The sequence below is a fragment of the Talpa europaea genome, assembly GCF_964194135.1.
Source record: "Talpa europaea genome assembly, chromosome: 14".
Taxonomy (NCBI): domain Eukaryota; kingdom Metazoa; phylum Chordata; class Mammalia; order Eulipotyphla; family Talpidae; genus Talpa; species Talpa europaea.
Genome location: NC_140082.1, coordinates 30,626,187 through 30,653,286, shown reverse-complemented (window position 1 = coordinate 30,653,286; position 27,100 = coordinate 30,626,187). Strand labels below are relative to the sequence as shown.

Sequence of the window (27,100 nt, the reverse complement as noted above, 5' to 3'; positions counted from 1 at the left end):
ATCAAATTTTTTATCAGTTTCAAGATAATGAAGCACTATTTTCAATTTTTTGAGGGAAAAAATTAGCATGAACTTGGTATTATACAATATGTCAAACTTTCAAATAAAGCATGAGGGAAAAACAAAAACATTTTTAGATGCTACTAATTGTGTTGAGCTGAAGAATGGCCCCTGAAAGAGGCACTAATCTTTAGAACCTATGAATCTACCTTATATGCCAAAAGGTATTTGCAAGTGTAATTAAGGACCTTAAAATACAGAGATTATCTTGAATTTAGAACCTATGAATGTACCTTATATGCCAAAAGGTATTTGCAAGTGTAATTAAGGACCTTAAAATACAGAGATTATCTTGAATTATTCAGGGGGTTCCATTGCAATCACAGCAATTTATAAAAGTAAGACAAGATGGGCAAAGGTGGAAAGGAAATATGATGACAGAAGCAAGAGGCTGGGCTAATACAAGGAAGGAAGGGGTCATGAGCCAAGGAAAAGAGCCTTCAGAAAAGACAGGGAAATGGAACTGAGCTTGTTGCCACCTTAACTTTTGCCCATGAAACCCATTTTAGACTTCAGGCCTCCCAAACTATAAGAGAGTAAACATATGGCATTTTAAGGCACCATGTTTGTGATAATTTGTTATACAAAAAATAGGAAACTAATACAATTCCGTTTATAAGCTATACTATGTTTCTTTTATAAAGAATTTGAGACTATTCCACAGAATAAGAAAACAACAATAAAGATAACTGATTAGAACTGTCTCCTTGTCCAAACTTTAGACAGGTTATTCAGAGCCCTCTTCTCAACTAGGCCTTCATCTTTAACTCCTGTTCTGTCTTCAGCCTGCCTGATCCAGTTGCACTAAGAATCCTAAGTCAATTTAGCTACAGTAACCCTCGCTCCTGTTATCTGATCACTCTTGATAGCTGGTCAGATTTGTCACCTCCCACCCTTGATATCATGGCCTGCCTTTATCAAGAATCCTATTAAATCAGTTTTGCAAGATCTCCCCTACCCTTGATGTCACCTTGTGATTTTCAATCAACCAAATCCCTCAGTCTGTTCTTTAGATATAAATCCCTACTTGTCCTAATTGGAGTTGAATCTACTATCTCTTCCCTACTGTAATACCTTTGACACCTACTATAGGAGTTTTGAATAATGTTTTCTTCACCATCTGAATAAGCATCAGCATAATCTTTTCTTTTCCAAAATCAAAAAGAGGAGCAGAAAGGGAATCCATGAACTATCAGGAGACTAAAATTAGGCATTTGCCAACTGTGTAGCAGCTGCCTAGAAAGCCATTAGCCTATCCTTGAATAGGAAATTTTAAGAAAGTGGATTCTAGGCAACATAGAGACCATGGATATTATTAGTAATACAGTAAAAGTTTACATGTAAAAAACACCAAAAAGTGAGTGAGAAAATTATTTCAAATGCTCAGTGAAAGCAAAAGAGAGAGCAGTGAAAGTCCCAGTCATAGATGAAGTAATGTACAAAGGCACAAGGCTGGAAATTTTATGGCATATGGGAAAAATGAATTCACCTGACATCGACACTTGCAATATTTGGATTATATTTCCTTCATACTTACATATCTCATCAAAATATTTGAGATTAAATCAGGTGATTGACATTATTATGATTTTTAAATAATTTTTACTTTTAATGTTCATAATCAACTGTAGACAACATACCCATTACAGAACTTTGATACACACACACACACACACACCCCACTCCAAACTTAAGTCCTCCTAAAAAGCAGCCACTGTTACCTACCAAAAATATTCTTCACAATATACAAGTATCTTAACATATGCATGCACATAAACATATATCTAAAGTTCCCTTTTCTACCGAGAACTAGAGTCATTCTATTAAAAAAATCAATACCTTAACCTTGATTCTTTAAGACTACATCTTAGAGACTGTATCTTTATCAACACCAGTAGTTCTACCCAGTGGTATGCCAATAAATGTTTAGCAACCACTTCTTATACAGAAGAAATAGAGGCTGTGAGCCCTGGTTTGTAGTACCTGCCATCTCCAAACCTGCAAACACTTTCACTAAGGAGATCAATTTTAAGCTACCAATGTGACGTCATAAATCAGTGGATCTATTCAAACTTTTTCCCAGCTATAAAGTCCCTGAATGAATATTATTTGTTCAACCAGCCCTCTCTGAGAGGTGTGAACTAGGATAAACTGAGAAAGTTTGTAATGGGTGTTAATAAATGAAACATCATAAGATAAAGACTTCATTAAAAAGGTGACTAAAGGCAATGTAAAAAAAAAAAAATGAAGACAGAAACTGCCAATAAGCTGAGAAAAAGCAACCACTGTAGAGAAGAAAGGGTTCCTGAAATGCAAAGTAAAACAGATTCACATTAGACAGAAATTCTAGCCTAAAAGAAAGAAGGGGGTTGGGGATGACAAGCCCATCTCTGAAGTTGTTTCATACTTCAGTTCCTGATAGCTTTTGTTTCTAGTTCAATGTATGCATATAGCAAATATGACTTCTTTCCTGAAAAAAATCTGAATTAGTTATTCATGGCTATGATTTGAGCTTCTTGATACCACATCATCTTTCGATGGCCCTAAGTATCAACGGTACACCTAAGCAATGGTTCCAGTCATTTGTAATTGCTTTCTTAATAGTCCAGAACAAAGCAATAACAAGAACAAGGATTCTTTTGTAATGGTAATATCCTAATAAGCACCACTACTAAAAACTTCAGCATTTCCTTACCATGCTCTAGACTCAAGGCTCAGAGGAGGAATAAGCAGAGTTGAGCAGATTAACATAAAAATACAACTAAAAATAAAATAGAGGGAGGTACACAAGTCACAAGAGAACCTGAATACCACACTTTAAAGGGTCATTCTGTCTGAGATGAAATTAAATATGAACACCTAAAAGTTATATATACCTTTTCCCTCCCCAAAGCTTGCTCTGAAATAGTATCTGGCTAAGCCAAAAGCACCACCTGATGGTCCTATAAGAACTAACCTAGAATGTACACCTGTCCCTCTGTTGCCTTCATTGATAAAGAACCTATAACCCATAATCCACTCATATTCCCCAGCACAATCCCACTCCTATCTCTCATAACTCAGTTAACCCCATGTTAAACAAATAACTTATCAAAAATGCATAAATCCCAAAATCTGTTTATCACCTTCTTCTTTACCCCATTAGTGTGATAATCTTAGGAAAATCATTTGGCTTCCTTCCCTCTTTCTCAAAATGTTCACTTGGGAACAACAACAGCAAAAGATTCTGATCATAGCTGCAATGATAAAAATAGTATAATAATCACGATAAAGGAAGGGACAGTCAAAGGCTGAAAGCTAAACACATGAAAGAACTGATGCCATAAGCCCGAAGTCTTCAGAATGTCAATTTCCTTTTCAAACCACACAAGTATTCATATGCATCCTCATATCCCTCTGGTTTAAAACACATTGTCTGATACCATAAAAACATTCAAAATAAAGAAGTCTTAAGTGTTCTTTTCTTCACTGTCATTCTACTCATCAATGTAAATAAGATATACTTCTCTATTCAAAATATTTCTATTATATCACCATGAATATTCTACCAGCATTTTCTACTATATGCTTTAAATAGTTTCTAAATTTTTTGTTAAATTTGCAGAACACATTTCTTCAAACAAATTCCTACACAGAATCCCAATACTTAAGCAAGAAGGGTAAGTAGGGTTGAGAAGATGCAGCAAATATCTCCTAAACTAATCTCATGTCCTCCTCTAGATGACCCACAGGAACTTTGCAGATCTCTTAGGGTTACCTCCTTTTGTTAGTATGGTTGCAACCTGGGGTTCAATTGATTTCTATTCTAATCAGTTTCCCAATTCCCATCTCAACCTTTCAGAGTCTCCTATAAATCTTTAGGTCCTTCTTTACAAATAAAAAAAATAAACATTTTATAATTGGGCTGGTTGATTGTTTTGCTTATGAGCATATATTTTTTTTTTAAAAATTAAGAAAGGGACTCATTTCCAATATTTTAAACATAGAGCAAGCAAAGGGCAGATATTAATATTCCATAATTAATAAAATACCTAAAATTGTAGTTTTAACAATTCTCAGGCAGGCTTCTACTACTTTCTAGTTTTCTAGAAGAATAAGAAACAAAATAATATTTAAAGCCCCAGAAACAATTACTAGCAATGATTTATTACAATGGAAGAGATTTTTTTCCTTAAATTTCATCATGAATTTGTAACAAGTGGTCCCCAGGAAAAGGGGAGATTCCAGGTTCCCTGCCCCAACCAAGAGAGGGTGGAGCTGAGAGGGTTGGAGAGAGAAGCTGCAGAGGAGACTGAAGAAACAGAGAAAGGTAGGAGAGCAAGCAGACCTGGAGCAGGCACATGGAGCAGAGAGACGTGAACAAACTGCACCTGCTTCTTGGTCCTGGACTGGTTGAAACAGATGTGGGTGAGAGACTGTGGGGAGGTTAACAATGGCAGCTTTTATCTTGGTTTTGCTCATTTTGCCTTAGATGTGTTGGGCCCCTTCTGCCCCTTTTCATGGTTCCCACCAGAGACCGCTTTAGACTTCTGACAGGTACAGGCCTCAGTGGCCCTGCTTTGGGCCAACCCGGTTTGGATGGGCATTCACCCACGAGGAGACGGGTGACTTCGGGTGCTAGATTTGTAAACTATATTCTTGGTCTTTTCTTTGTTGCACACTAATTGTATTAAAGTTTCTTTACATTAAAGGTTTCACACACTCAAGTATGTTTTGTTTTGATGCGGCAGATGGCAGGTTTGGGGGTTCAGTGGTGCCCTTCTTCCTGTCCTGTAACAAACTGAAGGCCGCCACTACATGACTCATCTTACCATTGATCACTGTCATAAAGGTAGACTTAACTACTGCTTCTTTTCATCTACTGTGTTGCCAAGCTGATATTTAAAATATTTATCTAATTATATTTGTCTAATATATTTTAATTTACATTTCTTCTAATAAACTTTAATGTCCATGAACAAAGGTCAGCATCTCTTTCATCTTGGTGTCTACAGTACCTATCATAGTGCCTAGCACTATCACTCACCAAATATCCTAAAAGCATTAAGACTACTGAAGAATAACCATTAGTATGAATTACTCAACCAAGTAACAGTATATCAATTTATTTTTTAATTATACCTGAAAGTTACTTTCCAAATATGCCTTCATTGTATAAGGCATAGCTCTGCTAAAGAGTCTTAGCTTTCTTTTTTTTTTTTTAAATATTTATTTATTTATACAAGAACCAGGGTACAGTCCAGATGTATGGGAGGGTGAGAGGATTCACCAGAGACAGAGCGGGGAACAGAACAGGCAGACTGACAAAATACACTGCTGAGGGGAGCAGCGGGCACAACAGGAGAGGTCTGCAGCGCCATGTGGGACCCTCGCCAGCCTGCTGGGATCGAACTGGTGCTGCAGAGGCTACGGACAGCTTCACAGAGCGGCGCTCAACCATCTGCACCATCAGGAGAGGCCCAAGAGTCTTAGCTTTCTTTCATATATTTTATTTTTTCTAATTCCAGTTCAAGAGGGCTTATAAAATTTTAAGAATCTAAAATTCAGGCGGAAGTCACAATCTACTTCTGATTATAATTCCTTCATTATTTGTGATTAATGTATGAATACAAATGTATATACATATATAAATATGTATGTGTGTGCATATATATGTGTATATGCAGGATGATTTTGAAAAATGAAGATAATCTCAGATTTGTTTGTTATCTCTGTGTTTCAACCTACTCTTCTCACACATTTTCTTTGTCTACCTTGTACCCAGTCCACTCATAGAACTTCAAAGGTTTGCTTTCTTTACTGGAAGATACTCTTCACTTGGCTGTATGTGTTCCCCATCATTGTTGAAGTCCCTATGGAGCGGCTTAAGCTAGAGCAACTCTCTGGAACTCTCTCTTCCCACTCTCATCTCATTCTTCTCAAAGGGAGACAAGGGCTTTTGTAGTTAATGGGTCCAAAATGAGCAATGCTGGCTGAGCTACACACTCTCTCTCAGCCACCCTGTGACACTGGGTGCACTCCTCTGATGTGCTTCTCCACACAAGAAGGCACCTGTCCTAGGGGGAAGCCTGGGGATGCTAAGCTGTGCTAGTCACCCAGAGGGTTAAGTTTAAGCCCAGAAAGTACCTTTCACTTTGAATCTAATGTTATGTACTCCTATCAGCCAACAGAGAATCGTTTTGATCTCCATCTATCCTGTGTCTTCTCAAAAAGACAGAGTATCACTACTGGTTCCCTAGAACTCCCCAAATCAGACTAGCAACACCTACCTTTATGTGTGAGATGATTCACAGAGGAAAAGAATATTAAGTGATGTAACAACATTTAAATGCCATTACTACTGATGAGAAACATAATTGCTAGTTGTTGAATATGAGGCAATTCCCACATTTGGGGGCAGGATTGAATGACAAGTTGCCAACAACAGATACTTAGAGCACTAAGACAAGCATATGAGTCATTTACTCACTTAAACCCGCCCACAGTTGCTGGCATACAAAGATTATACCTTAGCTGCTTTTCCAGCAGTGTGATTGCTTAAGAGATAGTACAAGACTAATGTGCAACAACTCCTTGTTTGTGGATACTTTAAGCCTGTTTAGTGAGAGCTAACTATGTGCTAGGCACCACACTGGGCATTTAAGTGTATGTATAATCTCACATAGTTTTCACACAGCTAACTCAATGTTAAGACCATCCCAGTTTCCATATGGGAAACCTGAGGTTTAGACAAATTGTCATTCAAGTCCTCTGCAAGTAAGAGGCACAGCATGACTTAAAGTCAAGCAGAGTGACTTCACTTCAAAGCCTTGTTTCCAGCGACCATGCCATTTTGTTCAAGTGTAAGTGAATGGCCTTCTAAGATTTCTTCTCCCCTCTGCTAATCTTTACATCTCCTTTCTTGGGAACAAAACTATCTGTGATTCATGTGAACTATTAACAGTTGTTTTTACTAAGTTCCATTAGCTTTCCAATTCCATTACAATAAATTGCTGATTATTTGTGCAAACGGAAGCCAAAGGTGTTGAAGAAACCATTCATATGGAAAATTCTTTGTGTTCAGTTCAAGCAACTGAACTTCCTCTTTGTTTTTAGGTTGTGTATGTTAGGATAATGAGAAATGATGTTGAAATATGCAAAAAAAAAAATGAAAGAATAATCACCAAATGGATATTCATGTTATATTTTTAGTTCATACTAAATAAATGCCTTTATGATTAATTTCTTCAATTTTGGTTTTTTTTTAAAGATTTGTTTATTTATGCATACAAGAGCTGGGGTACACGCCAGAGATGCTGGGGGAGGGGGGGGTGAGAGGATTCACCAGAAACAGAGTGGGGAGCAGAACAGGCAGACTGACTGAAATACACTGCTGAGGGGAGCAGCGGGGCGAGTCAGGAAAGGTCTGCTTCGCCATGTGGGTTGCTCTCTGGCCCGCCGGGGAGTGAACTCATGCTGCAAAGGCTGCGGATTACTTCATAGTGCAGTGCTTAACCCCTTGCACCACCAGGAAGGCCCAACTTCTTCAATTTTGTAAAGAATTTTGTTGAATTCACTTCATTTACTTAACTATCACAACTCTTTTAGCTCATTCAGAACCACAGGTACATAAAGTCATATTCATTACAATAAGTTTGTGTTGAATTCAGCCCAATAGGTATTTTACAAGAAATGATTCAACTATAGCAAATTCTTATAGATAAAGGATAAAGGGGAAAGGAAAGAATTCATACATTGCCTACCCTAATAGTAAACAATTCCACAGATAGTCTGGCAAGTAACTTTTCTATCCTTTACATCAACAATGACACACAAAAACTAAACAGTGCCAAAAATGGTCTACAAAAACAAGAACTAAGTATTACATAGAAAAAACTGAGTAGCATTCAGGAAGAACTATATTAACAAATAAACAAAAGCAAGAGCCATATAAGGTACATTTGGCCCTTGAATGGTCTTTAGGGTCAAACTGGAAAATCAAAAGCAAAAATCAATAGCAATTTGGAAACACTTAGTGATAAAATGTAAGTGCTCATATCATACTAACCTATCATTCAGTCATTTATTAAAAAAAAAAGTACGTTTGAAAGACAGTGGAACATAATTCTCACAATATGAATTCATCACACCTCACCTAACAAATCCTAAGGAGATACATATAAATGGCTCTCATGTATATGTATGTTTAATATAATATGTATTCTTTATATTCTATGTTTTTGTGCTAGTAATTTTGCACTAGAGATACTGGTATAAGTAAGATTTATTTTACCGAGCAAACATCAAAAGTATGATGGAAGTCACCAATCAGGAGTTTAAATGAATTACATATTAACTAACAAACAGGCTCATAAGTAATAGCTAGCATTTACTCTGCACAATCAAATATTTTATGTATATGGTCTTATTTAATGTCCTCACATCAAAACAATGGGCTAGGTATTAATAGATGAGAAAGTTGTTTAGCTTAATTAACTTGTGAAGATCACACAACTTTGAAGTTTTATAACTGGCATTTGAACCATGGCAAAAAGGCTCCTGAGTGTTCTTAATCACTCAAACACCATCTTTGAACAAGTAAGATGGCAAGCAAGTGAGCAAAGTTTATCAAGAGAATCTGTCAACAGAGATCCTCAAAGCAGCATTAAATAAGGGCAAGTGATCAACAAAATGCCCGCCAGTCAATAGAGGCCAAGAAGATATTACTGAATAGAGAAGAGCCAGAGAAGCTATAGAGAAAATGAAGGTGATTTGGGAATGAAGAATAGTGTGTTTGTTTACTGAACTCTTTATTAGCTATTAGGAACTGGGTTAGGTACATACTACCTCATTTAATATTCAAACATTTTACATTTTACAAATGAAAAAAAAAAAAAAGAAAGAAACTTAAAGGTAAAGCAACTTGTCCTAGGCTATATGGAGTCAGAGCCTCAATTCAGACCTATATCTGGAAGGCCCCAAGTCTGTCCTCTTACCCACTATGCTCAAAAGTTAAGATTGATAAAGAAGAGGTGTCTATTAACCTCTAAATTAATAAGGTATAAACTACCAACAAACCAATCAGTACACAGTAACCAGTAAGCGGGTTAGCTGAATGCAATGTATTCAAACCTGCATGTTCTGGTTCTGTTTCTACAAAAGAGTTTCTTACTCCAATAAAAAGAAAAAATCTTCCTAGATCTGAAAATGATGACATCCCCAAATTACTTATCCCTTTATACTTTCAGATACCTAAGTTTCCAAGGTTTCACTCCACTAATACCAAAAAGCTGCCATGGAGTTTTAAGGATACAATATGCATTTTCATAGTAACTGATTATAAGGAACAATTCTGTAAACTTTTCCAAATGTTAAATTAAGAAGGTTCGCTATTGTTTTCATCTACAACTGGATATAATTATGTGTATTTCTTTATGCTCTACTAATTACCAATTGCCAGATCCTGGGCAGGAGACAGGAAACATGGCACTTTTAGATGCTTTTTAGGCTTTGATTTAAAGCCTCTATTCAATATATTACAACCTTACACTTATTTCTTTTTTCATACCCCTACAACCATCTCTTTTCCCCCTATATAAAATACAAATGTTATTCAGTTAAGATTTGTTAACCCTAAAGCATATCAAACTTTAAAAAACAATATTTCTAACATATTTACTACTGATAATTGATAATATATGCATGTTGCACAAACACTTTAGTATTTCCCTGTTCACAAAAGCTAAAAGAATGGGGAGTGAATTTATTACATCATCATTGTCTCAAGGAGGCACAACTGTTTCATACTTAGTAAAATTATTAGGTTGATTCATTTGAATATCATCTTGGAACATAAAAATGCCTAATTTAAAGAGCTGAAACCTTCACAAATTCTTAACCCTTGACTTACACAAATACCAAAATACAAGTAAAAGCATTTCAAGCTGAGTTACAGAAAAATGAGCACTGCAGTATATCAACATTACCATATCTTCAATAAACAAGTGTCTAGGACCAAGGAACAAATCCTCTTCATTTCTGACATTTTATTGGTTATCACACAGGTAATAAGGTTTTTAAAAAGCTTTATATATATATATATATAATTTTGAAAAATAATTCTACAATTACCCATTTACATAGCTATGTGTTTATTAAACAGTATTTAGAGAGCAAGCCTTGAGCTCAGGATCATGCAGTAGAAGACGACAATTAGAGAGGCTGTTTAAGGCAGCCAGAAAGGGAAAACTCACAATACAAGGTGTTAAATACTTCAAGAGAAGTATATGAATTTTGTGTGAACATAACAGAGGTAGAAATTAACTCTCGTTAGGGGGCCCCCCAGAAAGCAGTGACTTTTATTTCATATCTGATTGTATTTGTCAACATTAAATGTTCCTTCAGTGTTGAAACTCACTGCCTAAATGACATAAATTTATATAAATTTCCTTCAATTTTACTCCTACCTCCTTTGTTATTTTTCCTCGATATTCTGTATTAATGTCTTCCTTTCTGCTTACTCTTTGAATAGGAGCTTCCCTTAGGATTTGTTTCCTAGGATTTACCCTCATCTCATCTTCACATTTGAGAATTTTTAACACTTCATCAGTTTCAACAATGGAGCAACTCTTACAGGTGATCATGTAAAAACTGGTACCCTTACTGAGATATGAATTTGGCATAAATTTGAATTATGGACTATGTGTATGAAAGTGAATCACTTAGCTAGTGAGGGGGCCTAGAAGCCAGTCCAGCACTTACCAAAGTAGCTTTGTTTTTCTCTGCTCATTAACACAAACACACCTAACCTCATAATGGGAGTGAAACAAAGATACAGCAAAACAAAGAATCAAATGGACTCAAAAAGAAAACAATCTAGTGATATTCTGAAGTATTTGAATGGAGGACATGCTAAAATAAGACAACACAAATCCCCCCCCCCGCCCCGATGTAATGTCTACAAAGTCTTAAATGATGTGTTTCACCAAAACTGAGCCAACTGAACTATATGTAATACCAAATAAAGAATCATCAACTACTTTGGAAAATAAAACCAAAGACAAAAACAAACCATGAAAAAAGACTAGAATGAAATATATACCAAAATGTTAACATTTTAACCTCTGAAAGCAGGAAATATGAACAATTTTCTCTTAAATTTTTTAAATGATCAATAACAGGCCTGCATTACTTTTACTATAAAATATTTTTTTGAAAAAGTATAAACACAGATCACATTGATACATAAGGTAGAAAGTTTTAAAAAATTTTTTCCAAATACATTTTAAGCATTTTAATAAAATAGTGTTCTGCTTGAGAAGCATACTTGATCCTTAAGACTTCTTATGTGGTTTCAAATGGAAAGCTATGAAAGAATTTTTGAAGAAAATCTATAGTCATCAAATAATTCTGCCTTATCTCTATGGATACCTAAAACTTCTACTTAGGATACCTAATAATCAGTAATATAAGTGAATGAAGATTAAACTAAGAAAATAAAGACCAACTTTCCCCTGGAAAAATCAGATCTGGATTGTTTTCCAATTTTCATTAATTCAAAAATTATGAGCATTATTTACTGCCACTGTGCCTAGTTACTGTGAACCCAAATATGAATAAAATACAGTTCCTCAAAAAGATCGTGGTCTCCTGAGTCAGATACATAAAGAATCAAACTGTACATAATATGATGAATGACTCTAACAGCTGCTTTTTTAAACTGCTATAGAGAAGCTGATAAGAAAAAGCGATTTCAGAAAAGGGCACACGCAACATTTGACCCAGAACTTAAAAGCTGGTAGAAACTCATCATTTGCACAAAAAAGTCATGATATTTTCATAAAAAGGTAGAGTCTATAGCAATAGGTACATCTTTCCAATAACACAGATCTCAACACTCATGTCAACACTGATGTAGGCTAGGAAAAGAGCATCTTCAAGCCTTTATCATTTCTCCTTCACCTTTTTTAGTAATCTCCCATCCACCACAACTGGAGCAGAGAGTTAATCCCCTTGGAGTAAAATGTTAGTGTATAAGAAAATAAGAAAAGGAAAAGCTTTAAGAATTAGAAATTAGTTTGAGGCCATAAAAAAAGCTATTAAACTTAGTAAAAATTTAAGGACTTGTGTTCTGATAACCAACATATCATTATTGTGTGGCTGATTCAGAACTGAATGATTAAGGTAATGGCAACTGTAAATCTTCTTTAAATGATGCAAATTCTGCTCAAAAAGCAAATATTAAAAAATCTAATCACATCCAAATACATATTCTTTCAGTATTATGAAACACCTATCAATATATAATCTACTATATGTATTTGATCTACCCAAAAACTGAATATATTTGAGAAAAATAGCAATCATAGAATGTAGATTTCCAAAGAAATTTATACCATTATATTAAAGACTTTAATAATAATAATAATAATAATAATAATAATAAAAGAATAATCTTAGACGCAACTGATCCTGGAAAGAAGAGCAAAGGGCTGCCACTAAACTCCATGTAATATTATGTCTGGCCTACCTAAAAATTCATAGTTAGGATTCTTTACAGTAGCTATCGATCTTATCCTCAGCCCAATGTTTCATCCTCAGTTACCTGGCCAGGAATTTATACACTAATCAGATGCTAAATTTTTTTACACAGCATTTGGAGAATAAAACTATTTAAAGAAGTCATGTCGCAAGCATATCATCATATGTAAACTCAAACAACTCTACGGAGTAATCACTATTATTATCACCAAATTAAGATGTGGAAAGGGAGGCACTGATGCCAAAGGTCTTATGGCTAGTGGCAGAGTGTACGTAGACTGTTGGAATCGAGAACCCATACTCTAAAACACTATGATACAGCTGCCTGACAGTTGTAAAACATCTCCTGCCCAACTTGTAGAATTTGTTTGAAGATCATTTTTAATCAGGTTCATAAAAGCATTTTAAAACTTTTAAGTGCTATATAACATATCTATTAGCAATAAAAGTCTAGGAAAAAACTGACCAATAAACCTGGCTGCAGAAATATCTAAGCAAAAATTATAATTGAAAAGAATTTTAAAGAACTGGAAAACACCTCAAATATATGTTGCACAACTTCCCACAAGATGACAATATTCCCTTTATAACATTCTTAATTTCTTAATAAGTGCTCACTTAATTTCTCTTAATGCTTTGAGAGATTAAAATTTCACAAGCTCACAAGTCAGTCCATTCCATCTTGAAATGTTCCAATTATTATTAGAAACGTTTTCACTGAGGTCTAAACAAAGTTAGGCTTTTTCACATGACAACCCTAAAAATACAAATCACACAGATATTTACAATGTTCAACATATGATATATTACTTACTTTCCTTTGAAATTTGACAGCCAAAATTCAACATGACATCCCAGAGCTATCTCCATCTCACTGGAGAACTTGATATCCTACTATTTTGTCATTTGTAATTGAACTTTTTTTTTCTTTTTGGCTTACTAATGTCGCCTGTGAAGAACTTAGTAAATCTTAATTTCACAGTCTTACGTCAGTTATTTCTACCAACTTTGTACTGTTCTCCCATCCTTCATTAATCCAATGATGATAACTAAATTTTCATCCTAATCCCTGAAAAACTGTTGAAAAACTAGGATCCTTCTGACATAAATAAATGTAAATATAGTCCATCAATAAGTTATAAAATCCTTACATCACTGTCAAGTCTTCTAGTCTATATCGGCCAAATACCTAACATCCAAAATAAAATCTATCTACAGTTTTTCTTTATCTATTTAGTGACAATGAAAAAAAGGAAGTTGCACTGGTGTGTTGTTGTTGTTGTTTTTTTTAAAAAAAAAAAAAAGATTTATTTATTTATGTATACAAGAGCAGGGGCACAGGCCAGAGATGCAGGGGATGAGAGGATGCACCAGAGACAGAGCAGGGAACAGAACAGGCAGACTGACTGAAATACACTGCTGAGGCCAGCAGCGGGCAAGACAGGAGAAGTCTGCCTCGCCATGTGGGTTTCTCCCTAGCCGGCCTGGGATGGAACTCGTGCTGCAGAGGCTGCAGATTGCTTCATAGTGTGGTGCTTAACCCCTTGCGCCAATAGGAAGGCCCTGGTGTGTTCTTTTTATACGTAGAGAAGCCTCTAATGTTCTCTGTTTCCTTTTAAACCCATTTGTAGCCATTATATCATAAAGCTAAGCTAGACTTCTGATTGGGATTAGCACGAAATTCAATCATTTCTCACTACCAGAATCTAGCTTTGCTCCACTTTTTCATTTAGTATTCAGATATCTTCTCCAAGTTTTATTTGCTATTCTTAAAAGACTATTAAATTATTTAAAAATAGTCTTAAGACCATTGCTCACTTAACCCTGAAGACCAGAACTTAAAGGGTCTTTTTAACTCCTAATCTACCTTGGTTTCAATTACCACAGATTTCTGTCTATTCTCTTATCTGATTGAAGATAATACTGCTTAGAAACAAAACAAAACCAAAAGAACAGATGGAAGCAAGAGTCTGGGAATTTTGTCTTCACTCTCAGGTTTACATTACATATCTTCTCTGAATAGCAGACCTATTTGATCACTGAGCTTCAGGATCCAACCATGCTTTTGAAAGACATTTTTTTCCCATTACTCTACTCCATACTGTTCACAGGTATCAATTCATTTGCCCCTGATCCTACCCAACACATTTGATGACCTATTACTCTTTTTCATTCATTATTGGTTACAAGCCTTTCCTTTTACCTTTCATTCAAGTTCTTAAACTCAAATACACCTTAAATAGCAACTTTATTTTGTGTAAATTCCTTGATCTTTCTTATTAGAATCAGTAGCCACAATATGAGTATAAAATTTCTTCCTTACAATTTTATAAAATTCAAATAAGTTACCATAACTTCTACCTTGCCAACAAGCACTTTCTTATTAGTTTGAATTAGCCATGAAAAGTAGTCCCCTTCATTGTTTCCAAACCTGCTAAAATATATTTACCAGCAGGGAGAGTAAAAGACCAATCTATTTATATTTGAATAAGCTTTGCTGTCAGGCTTAAATTCTTGATGAAGAAGATGGTTAGGCCTAAAGGCCTCTCCAAATAGCATACACATTTTAATTCACTGATTTTTTTTAAAGATTTATTTATTTATGCATACAAGAACTGGGGTACAGGCCAGAGGTACAGGGGTGAGAGGACTCACCAGAGACAGAGTGGGGAGCAGAACAGGCAAACTGACTGAAATACACTGCTGAGGGGAGCAGTGGGTGAGACAGGAGAGTTCTGCTGTGCCATGTGGGTAGCTCCCTGGCCAGGGATAGAACTTGTGCTGCAGAGGCTGCAGACCGCCACTTAGTGCTGTGCTTAACCCCTTGCGCCACCAGGGAGGTCCTTAATTCACTGATTTTGAGGCATTTTCTTTGGAAGCTATTTGCTTCCATCAAAGTTTTAGATCCTCTAAATAAACAGTCATTATAATAATAATACCAACTAATACTACACATGTAGCATGGACCACGCACCACACAGATCACAAAGAGCTACTCATCCCACTCTTCATCATTTACAAGCAACTCTCCAACTACACAGGCCTTATTTAAGTCCCGAACAGAGTGTGTGCAAGCATTGTGTCACGTCATGACAATCCCATTCTATTTCTATTTCCTCTGGTTGGAATTCTGCTCCACACTCTTTGATTGCTGACTACTACCACACTTCCAATCTTAACCTAGCTCCTACCTCCTCAGAGAGATAGGTCATTTGTTCTCTTGTGTGGCACCTTCATATTCTTCTCCACAGAGAAAAAACACAATTTATAATCACTTGATTTGTTGGCCCCTAGCTTGTTTTTTACCTTCTCCACTGTACCCACTGATCAGTTCATGTCATTTTATTTACCACTGTAAACCCGTGTCGAGTACAGTGCTTGACTTAGAGTTGATGTTCAATAAACTTAATGAATGACTAAATGAATAAGAATTAAATTAGATTTCTAATTTAACCCTAATTACAACCCTAGAAACACAGGTATCATATAGAGATGAGAAAACGGAGACTTAGAAAGGTGTTGATGTTAGCCCAGGATTACAGAGTTATTAAATCATGGTGCCACAAATCAAAACCTCTGTCTCCACTGTAGCAAAACTCACTGAATTTCTATAATGGATTACTTATATCTATTCAACTTGTCTTAAGTTATTGGTCAGATCTTGTCACAAAGTCCAAATGCTATTCAAATTATTTCTCTGGAATTTTGTTTGATCAAAAGTTCTTTGAAATAATTGGGCCGGCTCCACTGTTAAGTAGAAATACTTCCTAGGTCTAATGATACTACTTCCTCAAATAGGCTTTAATTGGGTACAAATTTATAGTACATTCCCAAACAATAGACACATATCTTTACTAAAGTATTTGCTATTTACACATTCACTCTATTAAAAAGGTTGAATATCTCACTACCCTTACACATTAAATCTTACCATACTATACTTCCTGCCAACACTAAACAACAAAATACCAACCATCATAAGTGAAAGCTTTGAACGTGCCTACTGGCATGGCATATACACACCAACTAAGAAAAAACAAAGGTTATATTCAGCAATGTGAGATCCACTACAATAATTCTATTCATTGGGCAAAAATTAAAACCAAGTAAAGAATAGCAGAATGAAAGAGCTTTTGAATGACAGTGAACTTAAACAAGTCAGAATAGTGAGTCATTTTTTAGTGAATACCTCAAATATGGGAACAGATAATACCATAAGTCCTAAATATTAATTGTAATCTTTGCCAAAATAAGGAAATAATGATGCTTTATATTAGGAATTTCTGTTTTCATTGAGGTTATAGTTTTGTTACATATATTAGAATTGTAAATAGTTTCAAGACAAGTCCTTGAAATACTGTCTAGAGATGGGGCAGCTATGGACTATATAAAGGTATGACTACACCCAAAAGTTTGGTAGTCTGTAATGTTCTTTGGGGGCAGTAAGATAAAAAAAAAAAAAACACACTATTTTATATTGGTAATACAGCTGACATTATGCAGAGAATTCATAAACTCCAAGAAAAAGAATGAGGGATTATCAAAGATTGCCATTCAGAAAGTATTTCATTCTCATTTTGAATTGCTCACTTTATGGAAAGATAAGTTACCTTACAATTATTTTAAAGATAAAGGAATATTAAAATGCCTTATATTAATAATTTGTAATTAGATTAGCCTAAACCAGATGTTCAAAGTATAGTCTCTATATTGTGCTGGATGTTGCTGGTAACTGCAGTGATGAAACCAGCAGATGCTCAGGTAATAGTCATTAAAAGCTCTTTATGACGAAGCAGTATAATGACATTTATTAATCATTGCAACTGGTGTCTGCCAAATGGGAAACAATACTCAAGCAGGCTACTTTTAAAGAGTAACAAGTTATCTGAATGAAGACACTGCAGCTCCTTTAAATTATATTTAAATTACAGCAAGACAGAGAATCAAACAAACACGTAATTCCAAGCAGTATTCTAAGTAAAATAACTCATTGCAAACCTAATTGTTCTCTAGAGATGTTTATAATATCCACTGGGCAGTCTGTTTAAGTAATAAGATAATATAAAGTAAGAATTGAATCCTTTCAGTAGCTAGGTAACTGAGTAAAACATTGATTCCCTATTAACCATATGTGCATTCATCACTTTGATGATAAGCTATAGAAAAAAAAAGTACTACACAAGCTCAAAAACCACTGCATTTTCCAGAAATAACTCTTCTTCAAAATGATAAATAGGGCCTCCCTGGTGGCACAAGGGGTTAACACACAACCTATGAAGCTATCCGTAGCCACTGCAGCACGAGTTCAATCCCCAGCCAGGGAGCAACCCACATGGTGCAGCAGACCTCACCTGCCTCACCCACTGCTCCCCTCAGCAGTGGATTTCAGTCAATCTGTCTGTTCTGTTCCCCACTGTCTCTGGTGAATCTTCTCACCCCTACACCTCTGTCCTGTATCCCAGTTCTTGTATGCATAAATAAATAAATCTTTTAAAAAAATGATAAATAAATGATGATCCTTGCCCTCATGAAGCTCAAAGTTTAATAAAGGACACCACAGCACTTTAAAATGTAACCATAGTATATAGGTTCTAAAATAATAAATAGAAAAAAATACAAAGAGTTACTCTAAATCATTGCCAGCTTGAACTTGGTACCAGATCCAGCCATCCCCTGACACCTCTGAAAAACCTGAGAAAACAGCACAGGATAGTGAATCAAGGTCTGAGAGCTGTCTGTTTCCAATTACACTGCAAGGCCATTGTCAGTGTGATTCACATTATTGGTTTTATAATACTTGCGCTCTCCTCCACTAACATAGTACAAGGTAACTTAAACAATATATATTTGTGACAGTACATGAAATCCAAAATTCAAGCCATCCATAGATAACTATGGCTTGGCCACTGATAATGTTTTTATTAAGCAACTTCAGTAAAATATGGGGATTCTATATCATCTTACTACACAGTTATGCATCATTCTACAGTATTAGTTCATGGTAGAATTTTTATACTTTAATTTAGAGATAATATCCTGTTCAAAGTGAAAAATAACCTAAGTCATACCCAGAAATCATTATCATAAAAACACAAAGATGAAAAATAAATAAGGGTGTTTTAAAAATAAAGTAAAATAAAATACAAAGTTTTGCTTGCTATTTGATTTTTTCCCCCTTTTGATTGACTTTCCCATTGTTACATACATGTTGTAAGTATTTGAGCATAATCAGGGGGAAAGAAAACACAAAAAAGAAGCAACAAACAGCAGACCAAAGAAAATGGGAGATAAATTAAAGGAGTAAAGCAAGATAAAGTCAGCATCCTTTAAGAATTTGTCATCCAGAAAAAAATTTCAAATGTATCCCCAAAGGGTGCTTTACATGTCACCATGCTGTCATGCAGTTAGTGATAAGACTATCCAGACCCCTTCCCACTGAGACAAATATAGACAAGGATTAGAGAGTCTTGGAGACTGAGCACATTTCTGATACGGAGATCACAGATGGTGAAATGGATTTTGAATTCCCTTTACTTCAGATTAACTTGAACAAATGCAGTTCTGATATTAATAGAAATACTGACTGCATTTTAAAAACTGGAGATTCTTTTATTCAACAAGCATACCCTGAGTATTGACTAGAGGCACATATAATAATGCTTCCATTCTGGGAGGAATTCATATGCCATTTGAAGAGGCGTAACATCACCATTAAATGTTTTTAACAACAAATGCATGATGAACTAAAGGGTTAGAACTGGATGGTATTTAAGAATGAGTTGGGAAGGGTAGGTTCTTACTCCTAATATGCCTGACAAAGTTCTTCACCCTGGGAGCAGTGAGCACTCAAAATAACCACTACATGTTAATAAATTATAAAAAAGAGAAATCAGAGCACTATGCATATTATTTAACAAATATGTAGTATGTGCCAGATGCTGCTTTAAACACTTTACAAAATGTTGACTTAATCCACATTAACAACCTTATGAGAACTTGTATCTGCTGTTATTAACCCAATTCTACATATGAGGAGACTAAGGCACTGAAGTTATATAATTTACCCAAAGCCATGTAACTAATAAATGAAAGCCATATTAACCAATAAATATGAATTCAAGATATGAAGCCAGTGCTGTCCAAGAGCATTTTTTATAGTTATTGAACACCAGTGATCAATCAGCATGACTGAGGCAATGAAATTTTTTATTTACTTAGTTATACATATTTAAGTTTAACCACAAATCAGTGGGTTCATATACCATAATACACAGAGTTCAGGCTGAACTAAAGTACAAATCTCTATTATTACAGAGTACTGCCTTCCTGACAAATAAATCAGGAATGTTGCTCAGGGAATCCATTATATTCAACTTAGAAAGTTCAGACAAGTCAAAGAAAACTTTCAAACCACTTAGTTTCAAGCAATGATTGATTGCAAAATTTACCACTTCCGATCGAAAATTCTTTACTATTGTTAAGACAATGAATGAATGATACACTGTGTCAGTGAACTAAATAAAATGATTCCATTTTTCTTCAAAACAACATTTTTTAAAACATCTGCACAAAGGTGGAAGGAAATGTCTACACACAGAAATGTATTTCCCCAAAGTTTTCAGAAAACTTGTATTAACTTTGCCTACAACACACACAATTTTGACTTCAAATACTACATTTCCAAATTCAAAGAATGCACTGCTTAAAGTTTCCCACGTATAAATGCGCTGGCACAGTTATATTAATAAAACTCACTATATTGATCAGACCATTGTGCACAGCACCAAGTACCCTGTATTCTGTCCCACATATAACCAGCTACAATGTGTCAGCCATCGAAGAGATCAAAAGTATTATCAACAGCAGTAACAATAATAAAAAGTAACAAAATGAACAAAAATATTAACAAAAGCTTATATGTAGCCACTGCTGTGCCACCCATTGTGTAAATACTTATACGCATTAACTTAATCATCAGGATACTCCTATAAATAATATACTATCATAATCCCGGCTCTTCAGATGAAGAATCTGATGCACAGAGGTTAAGTAACTTGCCAAAGGTCACACAGCTAATAAGTGAGTGGCAAATCTGGGATGAGAGCCCGATTCTGATGGGGAATATTCCACACACTTATCTAGCTTCCTCTGTGATGCCTTTCATCTTCGTTACATCACTCATATAACCATGTATCAACACAGCAGTAAACTATGAAAAATCTCTACAAGCTTTCTATATAAATCAATCACACAACTTTCTACTACTGTAACCCAGTTTACTGTCTCTGTATATGTGGATGTAAAAAAAGCCAACATAGACAGGAATTATTAATTTGATATTGTAATCTAAAAGACTGCCATAGAAAAACAAAAATGGTTTTAAGAAAATGAGTAGAATATTAATGCCAGTGCTCTATGGGCTCCAAGAGAACCCCATCATATCATAGGAAACACCAAGCAGAGCCATTCACTGACTTGCCTAAAGTCACATGGTGGTAAAACTAGATCATAATTCTTCTGACTCCCAAATCATCAAAGTCCCTCCCACCATGTTATAATGGCCATATCTGTGTTTGACCTCAGGTTTTATGCTACTCCTCATCAAGACTGCCCAACTCCAGCACGAAACAATATATATTAGAACAGTATTTGAGTTGCAAGCTAAAACTCTATGATTTAAAAGACACTTGTGCCTCTTTATTTGTTTAGTCACATTGAATACCATAATAGTGAAGACTGCTTTGACTGTAAGCAATAAACCAAGAATACTAGATGTAAGTCAGGGGTGGTACAAATGTTTACTGGTCACATCTATGATTATGTCTCCAGAGACCACAGACAGGACATCTATGATTATGTCACCAGAGACCAGACATCTGTGAGTCTCTTCTACCATAATGCTTGTCCTCAGGGTTACATTAAGACTGCTATAGCTACAGGAATTACATTTATATTCCACGTGGAAAGGATATTAACAAGGAAGTAGAGGTAACAACTGTCTCAGAAAGTAACATTTTCCCAGCAGGTTTTTGTTTATTTCTCAGGAAATGAGTTTATTTATTGGTTTGTTTTTTAACTGAGCACAATATCACTTCAAACAAAATTGTGGCTCTGTTATTAGTAAAGATTTAAAAGAGAATGGATACTGAGTGGGCAATGAACAGTGTTTGCCATAAGCAGCCATTTCTCAACTTCTCATTAAAGAATTCTTATCAAGGCAACTTCTTTGGTAGAGAGCACAAAACTCTTTATATATCATAAACAACTTCAAACAAATAACTAAATATAGATACTAGCTACTATGATTTTAGTTTCTCAAACTTAAATAGTCAACAAATGGATCAAAATAAGGGTACATTTTAATATAAGCTAAAACCATTATCTAACAAACTCTTTAAATATCTCAAAGGGGGATCACTTGCACATTTCTCTGTCCATTGTTTAAATATTGAGTTTTAATATTTCACTTATCTGCAGATCAATCTATGACAATCTTACCTCTCTAAAACAGCTTAAAAGAGAAGGAAAAATGTTCAGTAAGCAAAAATATTTATTTCAATTAACATTGCTTGTTCAAGTCAATACGTATAATCATAATATGTAGTAGGATGTAAAAGGCACAGTAATAGAGGCAAAAGTAAAATGCAAAGAAAGGTATGATTCATTAAAAACTAGAAGAAAGGGAGGAAAAGTCAGGACTGCTTTTGGTGGAGGTGGCATTTGAGCTTTGTAGGCTGCTCACATAAGGAGTGTAATCCTTGCGGAAGAAAAGGAGGGACTTGTAGACCTAATAGAGCAGGACCTCTGGGAAACAGCATATATTCTGCTATAGCTGGCAGACAGGGAACATGGAGAGATCTAGCTATAGAGCTAGAGATAGAAATACAGGCTAAGTTCAGATTCCAGCAAATTGTTTTATAAGGTTATCTCAGATAGCAATGGGAGGAAGGAATACAGAGTTAAATGATCAAATATAACATGGCCAGCCTTGTCAACTCTTCCCACTATTACTTTAAGATTATCTCCAAACTTCTCCAAAAACCTTCATGTTTCACAACCGAGCTCTCCTCTGCTATTGATTTTGTTTGGGATGCTTAACACACTCTTTTTAACTCTAGCCAGCTAGCTTTTATGTATCCTTTGACACTTAGCTCAAATGATAGCATTTGTTTTCACCAAAGAGCCTAATTCCTTTACTTTCCTAACTGACAAACTAGGGCCAGTGGCCCCTTAGGGTTCCCAGGACGCTTTGTTTACTACAACATCTATCATACCATTTGTAATTATTAACTTTGTTCTCTCCCCACTAGCAGGAGTTCCTTGAGGACACATCTCTGTGGCCTTGTACTTAAGACAAGGTAGTAAGTGTTCAGTGCATGTTTATCAAATGAAATGAATGAGGTTATTTAAACAATCTAGAGGAAAGGAGCTAAGGTATAATAGGAACTGAAAGGTTAGAACAGGTACCAAAGCTCATGTTTTACTAACAGGAAAGAACTTCAAGCCTCATTCTAAACCTACTCTTTTCTTAAAAATAATTTTAATAAACATGGTCATCAGGTTTTGAAACCTACAAAAGTATATTTTTAATAAATAACCTGAATAAGAAAAAAATTATTTTATTTAGCATGCGTCCATTTAACAAGATAAACATGTACTTTTTCAAAATATTTGTATTTGAATAAACATAAGGTTTTCAAAGGAGAAAAGCAAATGCCTCAATGATACACAGCTACAATAATTACATTTATATCCTATGTACATTTGAATAGACTTGCACATTTAATTTTTAGTCTGTTTAGTGTTTTGCCTTCCCAATCCAGTGGGGCTTGACCTAGAGATGTAGGCTAACCAGGAAATGTGAGAGGAAAGCTGACAGCTTACTTTTCCAGTTAGCATTATTTTCCATTTAGCACAGAATCACTCATCCCATCCCTCACTCTAGTCCACATGATTAAATTGCTTTAACTCTACCTATGATGACCTTGCGGCAAAACATACAACCCACTATTCTGCCCAGACTACACAAACACCTCTTAGACCTGACTGTCTTAACAAGTACATGTTCCTCCATTCATTCATCCATCCATTCATTCATTCATTCATTCATTCATTTTCTTTCCAAACAAGGACTGAAATCATATTTTGTAACCCAAGTGACAAGCACGGCAACTTGCAAATAGTGGTCAAGAGGATTTTGAGTAAATAAATGAGAATGATGAGTGAATAAACAAATGAGTGAACCTAATATGCATATTTGATCTTCCTTCCCATAAACAAAAGAATACTTTTCTAAAGTCCAGTTACCCATTGCCTCATCCCTTATTTTGCCCAAATTACAAAACAGCATTCCGATCCTTTCCAACTATCTCGTAAGTAATATGGATCCTACAATGTACTAAAAATGTCCTTTGAATAATGTTTATAAAAGTTCCCTCCCTTTCTTATAATGTTAACTGTTGTAAAATTCTAAGTTCCTTAATGAGTATTAACATGAACTCTTAGCACTATATTTTACTAAATGTTGAGTAGGCTAGGATAATTAATATTTTAAATAACCAAGCAAGTAATGACTTGTCAGATATTTTGAAAAATTACAGAAAATAATAAGGAATATTCCACAATTACCCTCCAACCCCAAATAATTTTTGATCATACTCTGGGATCTGATGTATAGTAAACTATACTGACTTTACTATCTCATGTAAGGATAACCAACTGATGGAAAACCTCTCAAATCATTTTATCATAATTATCATAAAATACTAACTCAGATACTTTCCTTCACAAATCAAATTTTCCATATTATTTACTAATGTTAATGTGAATGCAATACTCTGAAATGTTACATTCTACATTCATCCAAATTCATATTATAGGTTTAAAGAATCACATTAAAAACTCTTTTCTTGTGGGTGTTTTATGCTTGTCTGCAAACTTTGCTTTCCTCAAGCCAATTTATCAGTATTAAAATTTAGTACATTTTGGGCCTCCCTGGTGGCGCAAGGGATTAAGCACCGCACTATGAAGCAATCTGCAGTCTCTGCAGCATGAGTTTGATCCCCAGCCGGCCAGAGAGAAACCCTCATGGCGAAGCAGACCTCTCCTGTCTCGACCGCTGCTCCCCTCAGCAGTGTATTTCAGTCAGTCTGCCCGTTCTGTTCCATACTCTGGCTCTGGTGAATCCTCTCACCCACCCCCCACATCTCTGGTCTGTACTCTAGCTCTTGAATGCATAAATAAATAAATCTTTAAAAAAAGAAAAAGAATAATTACTTTCTTAAAAAATAAAATTTAGTAAATTGTAATGATATTTTGCAAAAAGATAAAATAGCATGTATGCTAACTGAATAAGTAAGAACACTATTAAAAAGATTTTAAAAAACAAGCTTCTAAAAAAAAATCTATTATAAATTGCCTCTATTTTCCCCAGTCATAGTAATTTTGTGAAAAAATAAAAAACCTAACCACAAAAGCCACCCTATTATTTAAATATACAGTATCTGTAAGTACTAGTTTTTCTATAACCATATGGCATTTCTTGTCAAATATGATTACATTCTTTACATGTCTGTATGCATGCATTTTCAAAGACATGAATAATAATATTATTATTATTTCCCGGGGTATATTCCAAGTAACTATGATTGTGACTGAAAACATATACACTAGAAGAAACATTCCAATAAAAAAATTCCATCTGTAAAGGTCAAAATGTAAGAATCTGACATTTCAAACAGATTGGGATTAAATTAACTAATTTATATTGTCCTCAAATAGTAAAAGCAGTACGCTTTTTTCAAAATACCTAATTGTTAAAATCCTGCTAATCAGAGATGTGAATGCAGTCTTCTATTTCAGGAGAAAGGGGAGGAGAAATAAAGTAGAAAACCAGAGGTAAATAATTGTAAGGTATCCTAAATAAAACTCACATTTTCAAAGTCAGTTTCTCTGTTTTCTGAGATGCATTTTTCCTTCAATCATTTAAATACCATATTCTTCCAATAAAATGAGAGTAGACAATAAAATACTTAATGTTTCAGCTCTCATATTCTGTAGATGGCTGACAATATATATGTCAATATGTTTTCATGTCATCAACCTAAATTATTTTACACAGAACTTAAGGAAACTCATAAGTTTTAAATATTGATCAATCAAGTTAAAGATAAAATTTCAAAATAACCTGTATTTTATATCATCTGAGACATGTTCATACTATTCAAATGACATAAAGACAAAAGGTTAATATAATACGTCTTATATATGAAAAAGTTGGTACAATAAATCTATCAACTAACTTATCTTAAACCACTGATTAAATTGGTGATATTGCCAGCACTATAGTTGATGGACTGTATTTTTAAATCAAATCCTTATTGTCATTTTGGAGAGCTGCTACTTCAAATGTTTAAAAAGCAAAATATACAAGTATCTCCTCAAAGATTATCTACATTAGCTTATTTTAGGATATATGTCAGACATACAATTTAAAAAGTTATTGAAAACGTATTTCAGCATATCCCAAACTGACACAGGATATAAATGTAGGACTGTTTTAAGTATAAACTAAATCATTAAGCATAGAATCATAAACATGATAAAAGTAATTATTAACTAAAGGTAATAAAATCTACCGTTCACTGGTAAGATTCACATTTATAATTACTTTTTCAGTTATGCACAATTCTGTCTTGCAAAAGGCAGAATCCTAGCTTGTTCCCTTGATTTCTGCCATGATCATTTATATTTTTAAAGTAAAAGAGGCTTATATAAATTATTCTTCTACCTGCAAATACATGATATTCTTAAGAGGATCTTCAAAATGTGAAAAAATACTGTTGCAGCAGATAATGTTATAACCTGCCCTTACTCTTCATAAATATAAAATGACATGCTTCTAATCTGTGGTTTAAATACAGTAATAATGAGGCATGTTAACAATTATGCCACTACCTGATCCCTTTCAGATACCACAATATATCAGAGGGAGTAAAAGCATACATGATAACCCAAAACTCTTCCTTTATATCTTTTCTCTCGGTTAAAAAAAAAAAAAAATTCCCTTATGTCTTCAAGTATTCCCATTGTTCATTCTGATGATGTCCCTACCTTCCTTCACTGTGGCTGCTTTTTGCCTTGATGGTGTCACCAGCTCCTTTACAATCTGCAAGACTTGAATCATTGCTAGCTAACAAGCCAAAGACTCCAGCTGCTTCCTCCAGAAATCCAACAGGTTTCATCCCCAAGAGCTCATATCATTTCTGCTTTCAGGAAGCTAAAGCACGAACACAGTTCAACTTCAGAGGATTTAAATGCTTTGCTTAGTTATCCATGAAGGTTGTGAAGCAGTTAATAAGAAACAATGAAAAGGATAGGCTGTATCTTCTCAAAATCAAGGATTCAAAGTGATTTCAGCACATGTAAAAACCACCATTCTCAAAGTCCAAAATGCATCATTTTGCAAAGCATTAACCAGTTATAAACAAAACCAAACAGAACATAGGTAATCTATAAATCA

The 27,100-nt window shown here is 34.8% G+C and overlaps 1 protein-coding gene across 1 annotated transcript in view; it reads right to left on the bottom strand.

The window, feature by feature from the left end:
- The window catches only part of USP6NL (USP6 N-terminal like), a gene marked incomplete at both ends in the record, with an annotated part of 88,740 nt that extends 61,885 nt beyond the window's left edge, over nt 1-26,855 (bottom strand). Inside the window, one exon of the mRNA XM_084253417.1 lies at nt 26,692-26,855. Within this exon, the coding sequence (XP_084109543.1) occupies nt 26,692-26,764 (73 nt within the window). The remainder of the gene's footprint in view (nt 1-26,691) is intronic.
- Nucleotides 26,856-27,100: the final 245 nt, after the last annotated feature.